The sequence below is a fragment of the Suncus etruscus genome, chromosome 4, assembly GCF_024139225.1.
Source record: "Suncus etruscus isolate mSunEtr1 chromosome 4, mSunEtr1.pri.cur, whole genome shotgun sequence".
Taxonomy (NCBI): Eukaryota; Metazoa; Chordata; class Mammalia; order Eulipotyphla; family Soricidae; genus Suncus; species Suncus etruscus.
Genome location: NC_064851.1, coordinates 143,949,280 through 143,965,386, shown reverse-complemented (window position 1 = coordinate 143,965,386; position 16,107 = coordinate 143,949,280). Strand labels below are relative to the sequence as shown.

The 16,107-nt window shown below is 36.1% G+C and overlaps 1 protein-coding gene across 1 annotated transcript in view; it reads right to left on the bottom strand.

Moving 5' to 3' along the window:
* The window catches only part of UNC5D (unc-5 netrin receptor D), a 639,701-nt gene that overhangs the window by 75,276 nt on the left and 548,318 nt on the right, over positions 1 to 16,107 (bottom strand). Inside the window, 3 exon segments of the mRNA XM_049771507.1 lie at positions 6,325 to 6,409; positions 10,745 to 11,122; positions 14,714 to 14,899. Of these exon segments, the coding sequence (XP_049627464.1) occupies positions 6,325 to 6,409; positions 10,745 to 11,122; positions 14,714 to 14,899 (649 nt within the window).

Here is a 16,107-nt window from a genome sequence, read left to right as displayed (position 1 = left end):
AAATCTAGGGATGGCAATCATTGAATTACATCAGTTGACCTATTTTTTGTGTGTGTGTGTGGGGGGGTGTTGGAGCCACACCAGGTGAAAGTCAGGCTCCACGTGCAAGAATTACTCCTGGTGGTACTCAGTGAACCATACGGGATAGCACAATGAGCCTGATTAGCAGCGTGCAAGGCATGCACCTTACCCACTGTACTATGGATCCAACCTCAATTGCATAGTCAATTCTTATTCTTATGTTAAGACTCAGCTTAAGTGACATCTTTAGGAAGCTACTCTGTTCATCACCTCCTTTTATAATTCTTTGCTTAGAATAGAGTAAGAACACTCATATATTTTTTCCCTAGCTTCCTGTGAAATCTAAGACTCAATTACTAATCACAATAGATCACAAACATAACATTACTCCATCCCCTACATTTGAAATCCCCTGTCCATTTCCTAATTCATTTCCATAATTAGAGATATGTCTGTCATCAAAAGACTGATTTATAGTTCTTACTTGATTTAAGAAGAGAATACCTATTTATACCTATGGGTGAGGAGTGCAATATTGTCTAAAAATATATTTGTCAGAAAGTATTATTTTAGTGCCTAATTCTGCTACAAATTAGGAAAAAATCTTTCTGAATTTTCCTTGGGCTTAGTTTTCAGATCTATAAATTTAAAATAATTGCTATTATTTATCATCCAGGATTAATGAAAAGATCAAAATACAATACTTTTTTATTTTTTATAAACTTTATCTATTTATTTATTTATTTATTGGTTGGTTTTTGGGCCACACCCAGTGGCACTCAGGGATCACTTCTGGTTTCTGCACTCAGAAATCACTCCTACCAGGCTTTAAAGGTCAGGTAAATTGTTTGCATCCTGCCTGGAGATGACTTAAACTTGAATTTTCGAGCTTTTAATTCTGTGATTATTCAGTAGAATGCCATTTATATATCTACTCTTTACCATCTTGTTTTTGTTGTGTAAACAAAAACATATGGAACCATATGAGATGCCAAGAATAAAACCAGGTTCCTCCCAGGTTGGCCCATTCAAGACAAACACCCTACTGCTATGCTATCTCTCCGACCCCTATGTATAATACTTTTTGAAAAATAAATGTGCTAGATTTTCTTATTCAATGGTATTTTAAATTATTTTATTGCTTTTATGCTAACCCCTATCAGGAAGTTTCCTAATGCTGTTTTTTATATGACGATGGATCACAAAGAGGTTTATTAATTTATGATGATGGTCACATGGATGATATCAGTGAAGTTTAGATCTGAAAACAGAATATCTAAGGGTTACTCTTAACTCAAATACTTAAGAAGACACAAAACTCAAATAATTCCCAATTCAAATTGGTTAAGGTTGTGAACTGGTGTGAAACTTGTTTTCATTCTTTGTTCTAATGATCCTGTCCTATGAGACAATAGTAATTTATCTCCAGTCTTCTAATAAACTTTGTTTAACATTATCTTGACTTCTATCCTTATTTAATTATTATGCCTCTGCAGACTATTTCAGAGGATGATTCTTTATAGAAGCTACTTTTGAACTGTATCATCAGAAACTTGTTTTATCTAAAGGGGGATTGTGTGTCATACTCAAAAGAATTCAGGGCTCTCCCATACTCTGCATGCAGAAATAAACTCTGGGGATGCTAGGGTTGGGTGGTATATACAGTACTTGGGATTCACACCAGGGTCAGCAGCATGAAAGGCAAGTTCTTTATTTATTGTATAACCTCAATCAGTTCCAGATCCACTACATCTGATGATGCTACTATACCAGGTTTGGAATTTAGAGAGGGATAGTCAAATGCATCACTGGTAGAAAAAAATCATCAGAATTTTAGTATAGAATAATGATATTGTTGGGAAGAATTCACTGTCCTTCTCAGTGGAGGTAAAAGGAACTCAAAAACAGTATTCAGATATATGTTATATGATGTTTCTAGCAGCAATTATGAACGAGAAGGAACAATTCTCTTAGCTATCAGGGCTTTGAGAAAGACAACCTTATTCCACATACAATAGCAGGAAGACAAATAGGGAGCATGGTTATGGCTTAGCAGTATATATAGATATAGATATAAATATAGATATAGATATAGATAAGGCCCTCCCTAGGTTTTATCTCTCAATACCACAAAACATCAACAAAACCAACTAATATCACCATCAATGATGGACAACACAAGATGAAGATGGGTTTCAATTGACACAACAAAAACAAGATGGTAAAGAGTAGTTATATAAATGGCATTCTACAAAATAATCACAGAATTAAAAGCTCAAAAAATTCACGTTTAAGTCATCTTCAGGCAGGGATGCAAACAATTTACCTGACCTTCTTAAAATAATTCTTTTGCTGTTGAAGGGCATCTTGGTTGTTTCCAGAGTCTTGCTATGGTAAATAGAGCTGCAATGAATATAGGTGTAAGGAAGGGGTTTTTGTATTGTATTTTTGTGTTCCTAGGGTATATTCCTAGGAGTGGTATAGCTGGATCGTATGGGAGCTCGATTTCCAGTTTTTGGAGGAATCTCCATATCGCTTTCCATAAAGGTTGAACTAGACAGCATTCCCACCAGCAGTGGATAAGAGTTCCTTTCTCTCCACATCCCCGCCAACACTGTTTATTCTCATTCTTTGTGATGTGTGCCATTCTCTGGGGTGTGAGGTGGTATCTCATCGTTGTTTTGATTTGCATCTCCCTGATGATTAGTGATGTGGAACATTTTTTCATGTGTCTTTTGGCCATGCGTATTTCTTCTTTGTCAAAGTGTCTGTTCATTTCTTCTCCCCATTTTTTGATGGGGTTAGATGTTTTTTTCTTGTAAAGTTCTGTCAGTGCCTTGTATATTTTGGAGATTAGCCCCTTATCTGATGGGTATTGGGTGAATAGTTTCTCCCACCAGACGAATGGCTAAAGAAACTGTGGTACATATACACAATGGAATATTATGCAGCTGTCAGGAGAGATGAAGTCATGAAATTTTCCTATACATGGATGTACATGGAATCTATTATGCTGAGTGAAATAAGTCAGAGAGAGAGAGAAAAACGCAGAATGGTCTCACTCATCTATGGGTTTTAAGAAAAATGAAAGACACCCTTGTAATAATAATTTTCAGACACAAAAGAGAAAAGAGCTGGAAGTTCCAGCTCACCTCAGGAAGCTCACCACAAAGAGTGATGAGTTTAGTTAGAGAAATAACTACATTTTGAACTGTCCTAATATTGAGAATGTATGAGGGAAATGTAGAGCCTGTTTAGGGTACAGGCGGGGGTTGGGTGGGGAGGAGGGAGATTTGGGACTTGGGTGATGGGAATGTTGCACTGGTGATGGGTGGTGTTCCTTTTATGACTGAAACCCAAACACAATCATGTATGTAATCAAGGTGTTTAAATAAAAAAAATTATGCAAAAAAAATTCTTTTGCTTGATTTCAGTGTTTCTATTAATATTTTAGAGATATTCTTGAGAAAGTGTGGATTGCCAAGGAAACTTAATGGATTGTAGTGCAGGGACTAGATATTTACTTTAGAGATAGAAATTTATAAAAAAGTTACAGTGATATGAAAATATAGGCACTTCCTCCACTTTTTTTTTTTCCCCTTTATTTGATAGATAGGGGAAGGTTCAGCTCATAATCTGGATCCTTTAAATGACCCATTCTTGTTCCTGTCAAATTTTTCATATAGCAATAATGACTTCATACTATGAATGAGGAATAAACCAAATAATTCATATGGAGCTTATAAAGCTGGGTGCAGACCACATTGAGCCTCCATCTGGAGACCCTGCTGAGTCTTTTCTCTGTCTTTGACAATAGCATGGTCTCCCAATGCCATTTCTCACATTTTGGAGCCATTTTAGCCCGTGAATGTTTGATATACTCTTAGCACTCTTAGCCTTGACATCTCAAAAAGCTTCTAGTTAAAAATAGAAACTGAGAAACAAGGAAGATCGTCCATTAGTCTGGAGCCACACTTTGCATGTATGAGGCCTCAGTTAGGTTTCTAGTACTATATGGTTTGTCTAGCATTGCTACAAGCAAATTCTAAGTACTGAGTTTTGAGTTGATTTTAATCTGCTGGGTATGTCCCCAACATTGTCCCTCCACCAAAAGTCAAAAGGAGATAGTGATTGTAGTGTGGTATAACATAGACTGGCTCTCATACAAAGAAGTGAGAGTTGCTGTGGATGAATTTGAGAGGAAACAGCCAAAGACAACCATATCAGCTAAACCCAGAAGGAAACTCAGATAAAGCAATAAGAATGCCATCTATATGAAAACAAAACAAAGCAAAAACAAACTAACACTTTAAGTCTAGCATGATTTTGAAGATCCCATTGTAATTTTGTGTAGGAAAGGAGCTGAAAATAAAGATTGGGCTTTGCAAGAGGCCAACAAAGTTCTACTTTCTATTCAATATTTGCAATCTGATGCATGGAAAACCTAAGTGTCATTGACTATGATCTCACTTTTAAACAAGTAAGGTTTGTTTTTTTTTATGGTAAATCAAACAGTGACTCCCAAGAACCCAATAAGTCAGTTTCATAAAAAATTTGAACATGTTAATCAAAGCTCTTAGAGCCTCAGTTTCCTCTTTGCCAAGATATATTTGACACTAGCAGCAGGCAAAGGATTTAACTCGGCAGGATGGAAGAAACAGAGTGAGAACTTGACATAGCTCAGCCTACACACAGGTCTTTTAAGAGCGAAGTAGTAGTTCTTTCCTGACAGTGAAGTAGCAGAGCCTTTTCCTCCACCCCTTCTCAAGCTCTGGGGGACAGGAAGTTCAAACCACTTGGGCACCAACAAATTCCTTTATGGAGACATCTATCAAAATCTGTTCAAGCCATCTGTTTCTCAGGCTGTTTTCCTTTCAGCATTTTCCCTTCGTGTGTTCTTTGCTAACAACAGAAAATCTATTCTAAAATAACCAAGATGTTATGACTGAAAGTGCCAGAGGTATATATCGTTTATGAGAGAAATTGCTTTCTAAAGAGGAGTTAGGTTTATATTGTAGAGGAAGGAACTATTTCTACAAACATTATGATTGTACTATGAAAAGAAGCAAATACTTTCATTAAGAGAGTAAGCAGCAAGATTTGTGTATTTGTTCATGTAGTAAATTTAATGCTGCTGAAATTTGTCTAAATACCTGCACATTCTTGAATGCAGCCCATATTTTTAAATTTATAACCTCTAGATGGACTCCTCCCGGTTTTTTGTTTGTTTGTTTTTTGCCTTTTTTGTTTCCTTCAAACAGAATCACATAACTTGGATCATTTTGTTCTGCCTCATAAATCGAGGGAGGGAAATGGATGGACCAAGACCAAACAGTCGTATGAACATTGAGTAGAAATAAAAAAATAGACTTAAACACCAAATCCAAAGCCAATGACAACAGAATTGATACCCAATCTACACAAGCTAGACACAGAATGGACCACTTAACACTAGCAGCCCAGGGAGCAAAGGAGGGGGATATGGGATGCATGCTGGGAATAGGGGTAAAGGGAGGAAAACACTGGTGGTGAGAATGCCCCTGATTCAGTCACTATGTACCTAAAATATTACTGTAAGATTTGTAAGGTTACTGAAAAATTTGTAATTTACTTTGGTCAAAATAAAAGTTATTTAAAACAAACAAACAAACAAACAATATATATATATATATATATATATATATATATATATATAAATGAAGGGAAAGTGGCTTAAAAAAGGTCTTTAGGGGTTAAGGAGCTTAAACTGTACATGGCTGACCCTGGTTTGTTTCTCAGTACAACAAATTGTCCTCTGAACACCACCAGGAGTGACAACAGAGCACACAGCCTGAAACACAACCAGTTGTGCCCCAAAACTAAAAAGGAAAATAAAAAACGATGCTTTTTCAGTTTTTAGTATGTCTTATTGACCTTAGAAGGTCACAGGTTCATTTGCATTTGCATAATACCTAGCACAAAAGAGTTCTTTCAGGGATAATTTTGTTAATTTCCCTTTGACTATGTCTATGAGTCAGTCAACGTTTTTGTAAATGGCCTGTTTATGACTTGACTACCAATGTACTGTTTTGCATTTAATGCTTAGATGCCAGTGCCTTAAATTAGCCAACTAAATTGTGGAGTTATCTGTGTTTTCATTCTCACCAATACTTTAGAGACTAGTTTTTCCCTCTCCAAAGTTAGGTACATCTCTATCTCACCTCCATACTTCTATATCACATAATTTTATTAACTTCAGACTTTCTGGAGAAATTCCATTCCATATTTAAAATGTCATTAATACACCAACCGTTTCTATCTCACCTAGGTTCACCTTGGTTGATGGACATATAAATCTCCCAGGAATCCTCTTCTGGAATGGCGCCATGTGGTATGAGTAAACTCACACCTAAAACAAACAAGACAACAATCACCAAGTTATTCAGAGTCTTTCAAACTGTCTTGAAGCTCTTCACCTTATAAAATAGCAGCTTTTAAAATTCATAGCAATATATGAAATCTTGACTTTAGAAAGTTTATTAAATTCAAGATAACATTGGTTAAAATATTACTTGAAGATTAACATAAAAGGACCATATTATTTAAATATGTACTCACAGTCATTGCTGTTATGTTTGTTTTGACTTTGGGGCCAAACCGAAAATGTTCAAGAACCTTTAGTTTTAAGAATGACCCTTGGCAAGGCTCAGGGGATCATATACAATCTAGGAATTTGGACCTGGGGTTAGCTGCATACAAAGCAAGCACTTTTTAGGAGTATAGCATCCCTCTAGATTCTCAAATCAGAATGTTACTTAAATATTTTTTTGCATGTCATAATAACCTTAAAATATTGAGTCTCCTGAGACTTGGTACTATCAATCAATTTGGGAGTTACTCAATGTTTACTACATTTTTCCTGAACACAGGGAAAAAAATATCACCAATAAGCTTAGAAAATGTATAGATTTACAGACACTATTTAGTTGTCACTCACTATTCCATTTGCAAAATGTAGCTAGAATAAGTTTGAGGTGACTTAAACATTTTTATGTTAAAATAAATAAACACCTCCATAGTCTTGTTGGCAAGACCATATAACTCAAGGAGGGAAGGTGGGATATAGAATGTGACACTGAGTTAGAAATGTTTTCCCTCTCTTCTTGAATGCTATAAAATACATATTTTATTCTAAACAGGAGAAAAGAGGAAAGACAGGGCAGGATTTCTATTTAATGTAGCTCCTTGTTTATAAAAATAAGTTAAATATAAATATACTAAGATCTTTACACAATAAAATCTCAGGTCATCCTCTTATTCTTTGAATAATGCAGCTTTCACCTTGCTCCTTTTATTAGAGTTAATGTAATCTCACAGAAAGCTTTGGGCTGTCTTTGATAATTTAAATCTAGAGATAGCAGCTTTTACTGATATCCTTCTATCCACGGGTTAGCTGCTATGGATTCAAGGAAAGCAAGACACATTGCAAAACAAGTTATTTGTGATTCACATTTATGAGTATTATTCAGAAACATGCTACTTATCATCAGTATCTTTCAGTAGCACTAAGAATGAGGCCCATTTAAATCTTGCTTATAGCTTTTCAACAGAGGTATCCATTTATATTCTAGACCTTAATGTCAACAGTAAGAGAACTGTAATTGCTGTATTCAGAGGTGTCTGATTAAGTTCCTCCTTTCATTCCCCAGTTTTTCTTAAATAAAGTTACCAAAGTGGCTTTCATTACATCCTTTCCTCCTAAACAGAAGCTAAAATGTGCAGTGTAAGAGGTTGTCAACCTGAATACACATCCCAATATGGAATATGGAATATTGAATATATGGTATAGATTGATAGCACTCTTTCGCTGTTACCTCTCTTTTAGTTATCCTAGGCCAGTAGTCTTAAACCATATACCTAAAAACCAGCACTATAAATGAGCAATTGAAGAACACCAATCTAACTTATTATGACAACAGAAAAATTCAGTCCTGTTTCTTACATATAGAAACACATGATGTTATTATCAACCTCAAAGGAAATCTTAGGTATTAGCCCCCAAAAATAAATTCAATGTACTCTTATCTTTCTTTTTTATTTTTTAAAACTTATTGAGGTATAACTTAAACAGAATAAAATATAGCCATTATAAATGCATATATTGACTATTTATGATCAACTGAATAATCTCATATGACCCTCATCATCAAGACATGAAATATTTTCAGTGCCTCCAAAAATTCCCTTGTGCTCTTTGGAAAACAATTTCAACTGCCAATGAAAATGACAGGTTATTTTCTTTCAACATATTGAACAGTTTGTCTTTTTTTTAACTTTCAATAAAGAAAGCTAAACAGGGGGGCAGAGAGATAGCATGGAGGTAGGGCATTTGCCTTGCATCCAGAAGGATGGTGGTTCAAATCCCAGCATCCCATATGGTCACCTGAGCCTGCCAGGAGTGATTTCTGAGTGCAGAGCCAGGAGTAACTCCTGAGTGCTGCCAGGTATGACCCAAAAACCAAAAACCAAAAAAAAAAAAAAAAAAAAAAGGAAAGAAAGAAAGCAAACAGGATGTTAAAAATAGTGCTATTTTGTAGCTCAATTTCTTCTATAGGATACTGGCTCAGAAAAACAAATCATACATGCATACCTAAATAAAAAGAGCTAAGAATTTTTAATAAAATAAGTAGAAAGCCAGATTTTGAGAATGCTACATTCTTTAAATCATCAGGGTCTGTAGTTATTCCCTTATCAAACACTAACTAGTGGACATTTGAGAAAGGACTATTTAGAAAGGCATGTCAGCAGAGCAGAGTGCATTTTACTACTTTCAAGTCAGTGAGCTTCATTCCTTAAGAAGAAATGAAGACAAAATCTTGACTCCTAACACCCACAAATACAACCCAAATCCACCAGATACTTTATCTTTTCTTCAATAAGAAATTGTATGGTTATCCTTAATATATACTCTCTCCTGACAAAATATACAAATTTTATGCAGAGACTGAAGACAATCAGAGGTGGTAATGACGGTGGCAAATTATATTTTATAAAGAATTAAAGACACATGGGAAATTTTTCTACCTGTGGTCTTCTAACAAAGTCTCTGTTTTTTTTTTTAGAAAGATGTCATTCACCAGTTATCTCTGATTAAAGAACAAAATACACCCCAACAAATCTCCACCTGCTGCCCCATCAGTCCTTTATTTGACATGACAATAGAAGCATCTTCTGAATATATTAGTTCATATTTTACATAACAAATAACTTCTAGAATGTGGGGGGACCTAATTATATATATATGTATGTATTTAGAAATCATTGCCAGGCAAGACACAATTTGGAATAGTTGACATTAGAACAATCTAATTTCTGTGCCTTGTTTCTTTACTCTTTCATTCCCTAGGGCATATTTTGCATTTATGTTCTGCAAATAACAGAGCATATGTTTCAATTCCCCACACTTATTTTTCATCAAACACATTCCTAATACACATCTTCAATCTTGTCTAGGGCTTCTTATTAGAAATTTTGAAAATGCCCCTTTACAGAGGTACTCTGGGAATCCTATATAGTATGATCAGGACATTTTCAACTCAAGTATTTCTCAAGACAGAAGAAACAAAAATCTCATTCTGATTGCATCCTGATTTCTTACTTCTTGGATGACCATTAAACAAGCATAGCCAATGAATGGGCTATCCTGACATTCTTTACACACACACACACACACACACACACACACACACGTGTGCATGCATGCAAGCAAGCAAGTACATGCACACACAGCAAAACAGAATGAGAAGGAGTATCAGCTAAGTTATAGAAACAATAACTACTAATAACTTTGACCCGCAAACATAGATTTAAAAAGTGGAGATAAGAGGGACCAGTTAAATAATAACTTTATAAGGTGCTTACTTTACTATTTTGGTTACCTTTGTTTGATCCCTGGTACCCCATATGGTCACCCAAGTTCACCAGGAGTGTTTACTTAGTACAGAGCCAGGAGGAAGCCCAGAGTACTGCTGAGAATGCACCTTCTACACCCCACCAAAAATATCTTGCTAAGAGACAATAGATAGGCATTGAAAATATAGCACAGTGGTAGGGCATATGCCTTACACATGGCTGACCCAGGACTGACCACAGTTTGATCCCTGGCATCCCATATGGTCCCCAAAGCCAGGCGATTTCTGAGTGCAAAGCCAGGAGTAACCCCTGAGCATCACCGGATATGGTCCAAAAACAACAACAACAACAACAAAAAAACCAGCAACAACAAAAATTATCTGGAAATTTAGAAAACAAAATCCTGATTAGACCTACAATTAGGGTTATTTGCCTAAAATTAGTGTTTTATTATTAATATTTTTTTGCTTTTCTGGTGGTCGTTTTCTGTTATGCCCATTGGTGTTCAAGTTTCTTCTATTTGTGTCACTTCTGGTAATCAAAGATTTTCCCTGTTTCTTTGCAGGGAAAATGTAGAAATCTTCAAAATACATCTTTGGGGCTGGTGTTACAGTATAGAAGTTAAGTCATTTGCCATGCATCCAGGTTGGATTCCCAGCATTCCATATGGAAGAAATATTCCTAGGTAAAGAACCATGTCTGACACCTGAGAACTGCTGTGTGACACAACCCCCCACACCCAAAATTAAAAGAAAATGTATTTGATGTATAATTGTTTACATATAAAATGTTTCAACTAGCACTGCAAAGCAGACAAACACAAACAACTCACCTGTATTTGGCATCACTAAGCGTCCTCCTAAATGACCAAAGACACCTGTTGTCCTTAGTTCTGTCCTTGTGGGGAGTGATGAAAGATTTTGGATATAAGCTGTCTTATTTCTGGGGTGCATAGTACTGAAACTGCGATTGTTTCCATGGGGGAATGTTCCAGAATGATTCTTGCCATGGTACTCGGCTCTCTCAGATACTCCCAGAGAAACCATGAAGGAACTCTGGACTTTAACTTTAATGTCTGACAAAGGGTTAAAAAGCGAGGACTCTGTCATAAGTTCTTTGTCCAGTGGATCCTGGAGACAGATGGGTCCACTGTATGTCCGGCTCACTGTCAGGTCCGGTTGCATGGAGGAATTCAGGAGCAGGGAGTTACCTGGGAAAAGAATACCAACTTATTACTCAAACTGAAAGTCATCATCATTAACCTTGATAGTTTCCTCTACTAATAGTACCCCTACATGTCTGCATGTTGGTTGCTCCAACAGTAGACCTTCCATTTACCTAAATATCTACAAAAACCTAATGGGTTGGTCATTCACAATCACAGCTTTGCAAACTGAATTTTTAGCTTTCTTCTGAATACTACTAACCAAATCATTCACTCTTGCATGATGTCTTTTCAAATTAAATATTTCTGGCACTCCCTCAGCAACTAACTCAGGTATCGTTGTTTATGTGATTATTTTAACTGGCAAAGGAAGGAAGAAAGATGTTTTGCAATCCAGTTTGCAGCAAAAATAACATCTGTTCATTTTAAATGGCAAGAGATGACAGAGCTTGGTGACTAGGGAACGCTGTTTGTAACTGAAGTGGTGTTTCTGCCAGTACATTTTACACAGCATCGCGGTGGACAGTTATTAGGAGCTCAGGAAAGGAAATAATGTATCTTTGGAATAAAAAGGTCAGACAACCTCATGAATGACCCCATGTCTGAGTAGTCAATTTGTGCTAATAATACATATGTCTCCCTGAGAAGAAAAAGAAGCACCGTATGTGGACAGTGAGAGGCTGGGATTCTATGTGGAGAAGTAGTTCATACTGACTTTCTGTCTCAACATAAATGAAAAACAACAACAAAAACAAACAAACAAACAAAAAACCCACAACAACAATCTTTGCAAAACTATGAGAAATTGGTCTTTCATCTATTGGGCTTACCAATTTTTTTCAAGCCACATATTAAAAAGAAATACTGTGATATTTGCTGGTGATGGAGTAATCCCATTTATTAGTAGCTAACAAAATAACCCTGAGTCCCAAACCTCCCACCCATATCAGTCCGTCAATGTGACATCTCAAATTGAAACCCAAACCACATTAAACAATTTTCCTTTGGGGCCTGACAAAAATGGTTAAAGTATGGTATTTTTGAAAATCTTGCAATTCTAGGCCATATTGTATTTAGTCTCTATTGTTCTTCCATTTTCATAATTTGTAGCAATGCCAGCAGGAAATCTATAACTCTGATTTTCCCACATCTTGTTTGGATACTTTAAGAATCTAAAACCACAGAGGGGGTTCTGAATGAGATGAAATAACCTTGAACAAATGAAAGGCTCCTTTATGCTACATTTTCTTCATGCTTGAGGCTCTCTTGTACACAGACACACATCCAATCAAGGTGCTTTGTTATTCTGGGAGAAGAACCATATTTTACAGTACTCATAAGCTACCTCCAGTTCTGTCCTTGGGGACCATTCCTGGTGGTATTTCAAGATGCATGTGGTGCCAGAGATCAAACCCAGGTCTTCTGCTTGTGGCGCCTGCATTCCTCCAGTCAACCAATATCCTTCACTAGGGTGCTATACTTTTTGATACAGCTACACTGAATTCTCAGGCAACCATTTTTCTCTTATTTACTATCCTTCTGGGGAAAAAAGTGGAATTTAAGAGTTATCTCACCAGGATTTTGGAGCAAGAAGTTTATATTAAGACCTGAAAAATCATTTTATTTTTTCCTGACTATTTAATCTAAAGTCCTCATCTTCTGAATTATAATTGTTAGTTACTATTAAAAGACCTTCAAGATGCTTACAAATACAAAGAAGTATGAAAAAAATCTAAGTAATTATGAAAGAAGGATACAAGAAAGAATAACATTAGCTGTTAACTCGATTCCAGTCTAGTATGGGACAATCACAGCTTTCCTCAGATTTCTATTTGAAATTCAATTTTATGTTGATGATCTACTCTAAAGGCAGTATTCTACTTATATGCAGCACTATAGAGCTTTCCTGAGGGTACTAGATGTATCAAGAAGGGATCCCTAAAACAGTGGAGGTGAAAATTACATGCCTTTCAATGCGTTCTATCAGTTATATGGGGAGAGCAGCATTTTCATAAATGATTTTGCTTATACAGTCTTATGAAACTCATAGTAAAAATGTTCTATATAATAGCAAAATACATTTGGAAAGACAATATATGAAACTTAGTTTCACAATCTATGCAAGCTTTGTCACAGTCCCATGGTATGATCTGTTTAATTTATGCAAGTCAGCATTCTCCCAAATATTTATGCTAGGGAATCATCTCTCTCACCTGCTGCTCTGTGGAATACACTGGGCAATGGTGCCAAAAGAAGAAAAAACAACCTGGCTTCTAGAAAAATATTCACAACTTTTATCGAATAACTTCCTATGCCAATACTTATCATCTATGATTCCAGGCAAATTCATCCTCACAAGAACTCTCTGAGGTACAGGTTAGTATTCCCAATTTATAACTATAAAACCTGAAACTCAAGTAGAATTGATTAGCTAGCTCACATAGCAATTTTGTGCTGAGATCTAACTTCAAAGCTCTAGAGTTGGGCATTAAATTGTCTTTCACAGTACCATATTTCCTCTGTTTTCAAGTGTCATGTTCTGAGATACTGATAGCATATTACTTGGAGGTTATATATTTCTAGTTTTTTGTGGAGTATAAAGCTCGATTCTTCATTAGTTTTATTTTAAATTCACATATATAGTAAACTCTATATCCAAGTCTCCATCTGAGACTGTGGAAACTCATTTTCAGACCTGAAAGTTCAGTGCCCAGAACTGAAATAGCTAAGTATTGTTTCCCACTTGGTCACCACCCAATATCCATGTTTATATTTTAGAGCTCTAATTCTATGCAATCGTCCCAAGCAATGAGGTGGCATCTTGTCTTGTGCCATAGGTGCAATGGATATGCAGTAAAGAGAAATAAAGAGAGAGTTTTGATGATAAGGGTCAAAGAAGAAAAATTTACTCTCTAAATAGAGTTTCATTTTTTTAATTAAAAATAAAAGCCATGTGTGTCTCATCCCTATCTCACAATCAGGAATAGCTTTGGTTCATATAAGAGAATTAAGTGACACTATTCTGAAAGTGAGTATTGCTAAAGTTTGGCATAACAGATTTTCCTTTCCCTATTACAAAAGATTGTTTTAACTTATCAACACCTGAGAGTCAGTTAACTTTGGAATTTTTTCCATTCTAACATCATCCACTCTAGAAAAATATTTTTGTATTTAAAATAAAAAATAACAAAAATATAACTGCCTAATAAGTAGTGCCATAGATATGCCTAGGAGATAATGTTATAGTAGTTAGTTTCAGCCACAAATACTCAGTATTTTAGTAAACAGCATTAAAAATACATCTTTAAAGTAGGCTAGTTCAAATAGTTAGATAATATGAGATAAAATAACTGAAGCTCACTATTTATCTAGAATGGAAATGCCTTATTTAAAATATAGTAAATGGTGATTAGAGATTCATTTGTCCTCACAGTAGCCAGATTGTGGCTACTAGCCAGATTAAGCAGATTGTTCCACTAAACCTGGTTTTCTAATGTTCGGAGACAATTTGGTAGCGGCTCCCAGTGCCAAAAGCTACCTTCACACAGGGTCAAACAGTACCAGAGTACCGGGGTTCCTGTGTGTGTGTAGCCTAAGGCCTGAGGACGAGGTAGTGGGGAAACCTACGCCGCTGACCTTGACGGACTGTTTTGAAGTTGAAGGTCTGGAAGCCACCTGTCAATGCAGAAGAGTCAATGACGTCCACGCCATAGTCACTCTGGCTCCGTCTGTATAAGGTGACCCCAATGACCAGGACTGCAACAGCCACGACGGCAGCACCCAAGCCCGAGTACAGAGCAATATCGCTGGCATTCTCAATGCCTGAAAGACACAAAAGAAATCCTAAATGGCCAATACAACTACAGAGCCAAAGAACCACCCCAGGAAATGCTATTAGAGTTTGGAGCTACTACTCAGAGCAAATGATATATGTAGTTAGCCACAAGTTGCATTCTCTTTTACGCAATAGCCATGTTTCTGAAATGCCTTGTATAAATCAAAGGGATACTAGTTAAATATTTTAAATGCATTAACGAGCTTACCATGTAGTAGAATGTTGGGAGAAAATCAATTGGTAAAGAATATAACATTTTTCCAAGTAAAAACAGATGGTTCCTTAATTTACTTATTTGGGAAAGTCATATTTACCTGAAATGAGGTCCACACACAATGATAAGAGATGAGTGAATTGCTCTGCTTAAATATGACCTGCAGCACATGCATTCACAGAGAGTGGTATAGAGAATATAACACATGGGATATGTATGAATCAAGAGAGGGAAGACCAAAACTCACATATATGAACTTTAGCTTTGGCACACATTATTCAGTTTAAGAGAACACTGACATTATGGGAGATATGGAGTCTTGGATCTAGGTGCTCTTGAGTCCATGGAAAATGTCTTTCAGCACCAGATATTTACAAGACTCTAATACTTTATTTATGGAAGAAGATTGGTTTCTAAGAGGGCACATGCTGTTTCTCCCATACCTCTCCTACTCCATCCTATTGAATGCATGGGCAAAGCAAAAATAACAGCGTTAGTTTGAATTTAGATTGTGGGTGTCTCCCATCCCCCGAGATATGTTTTGTTTTCCAACTCTTTTCCTAGATGTGTACTGGGTGTGGTAAATCCCTGGGAAATTATCATTGCTACTACAATTCAACACGAGATTTATCCAGGACCACAAACTCCTGAAGGAAAAGTAATTTTGTAAAGAGTCTTGAGATTGAAGGTGCCAACCACTGCCTATATCATTATTCTCCCTAAGGAGTACATGATACATATACTCTAGAAGTCCAAAAACCATTGAAAACAGTCACTGTCTGTGTTAGTGGTTCAACTTCTGACTCTTTTTTATTTACTTTGATACAAAAGCTATATGCATTCAGTAGAAACAATACTTTACATTTATATTAGGGTATTTTTTAAATTTTCAATATGGTATTCAAATGACATAATATATGAAGGCTTTATTTTTATTTATTTATTTTGTTACACATGGTGGTGCTCAGAGATCATGTATTG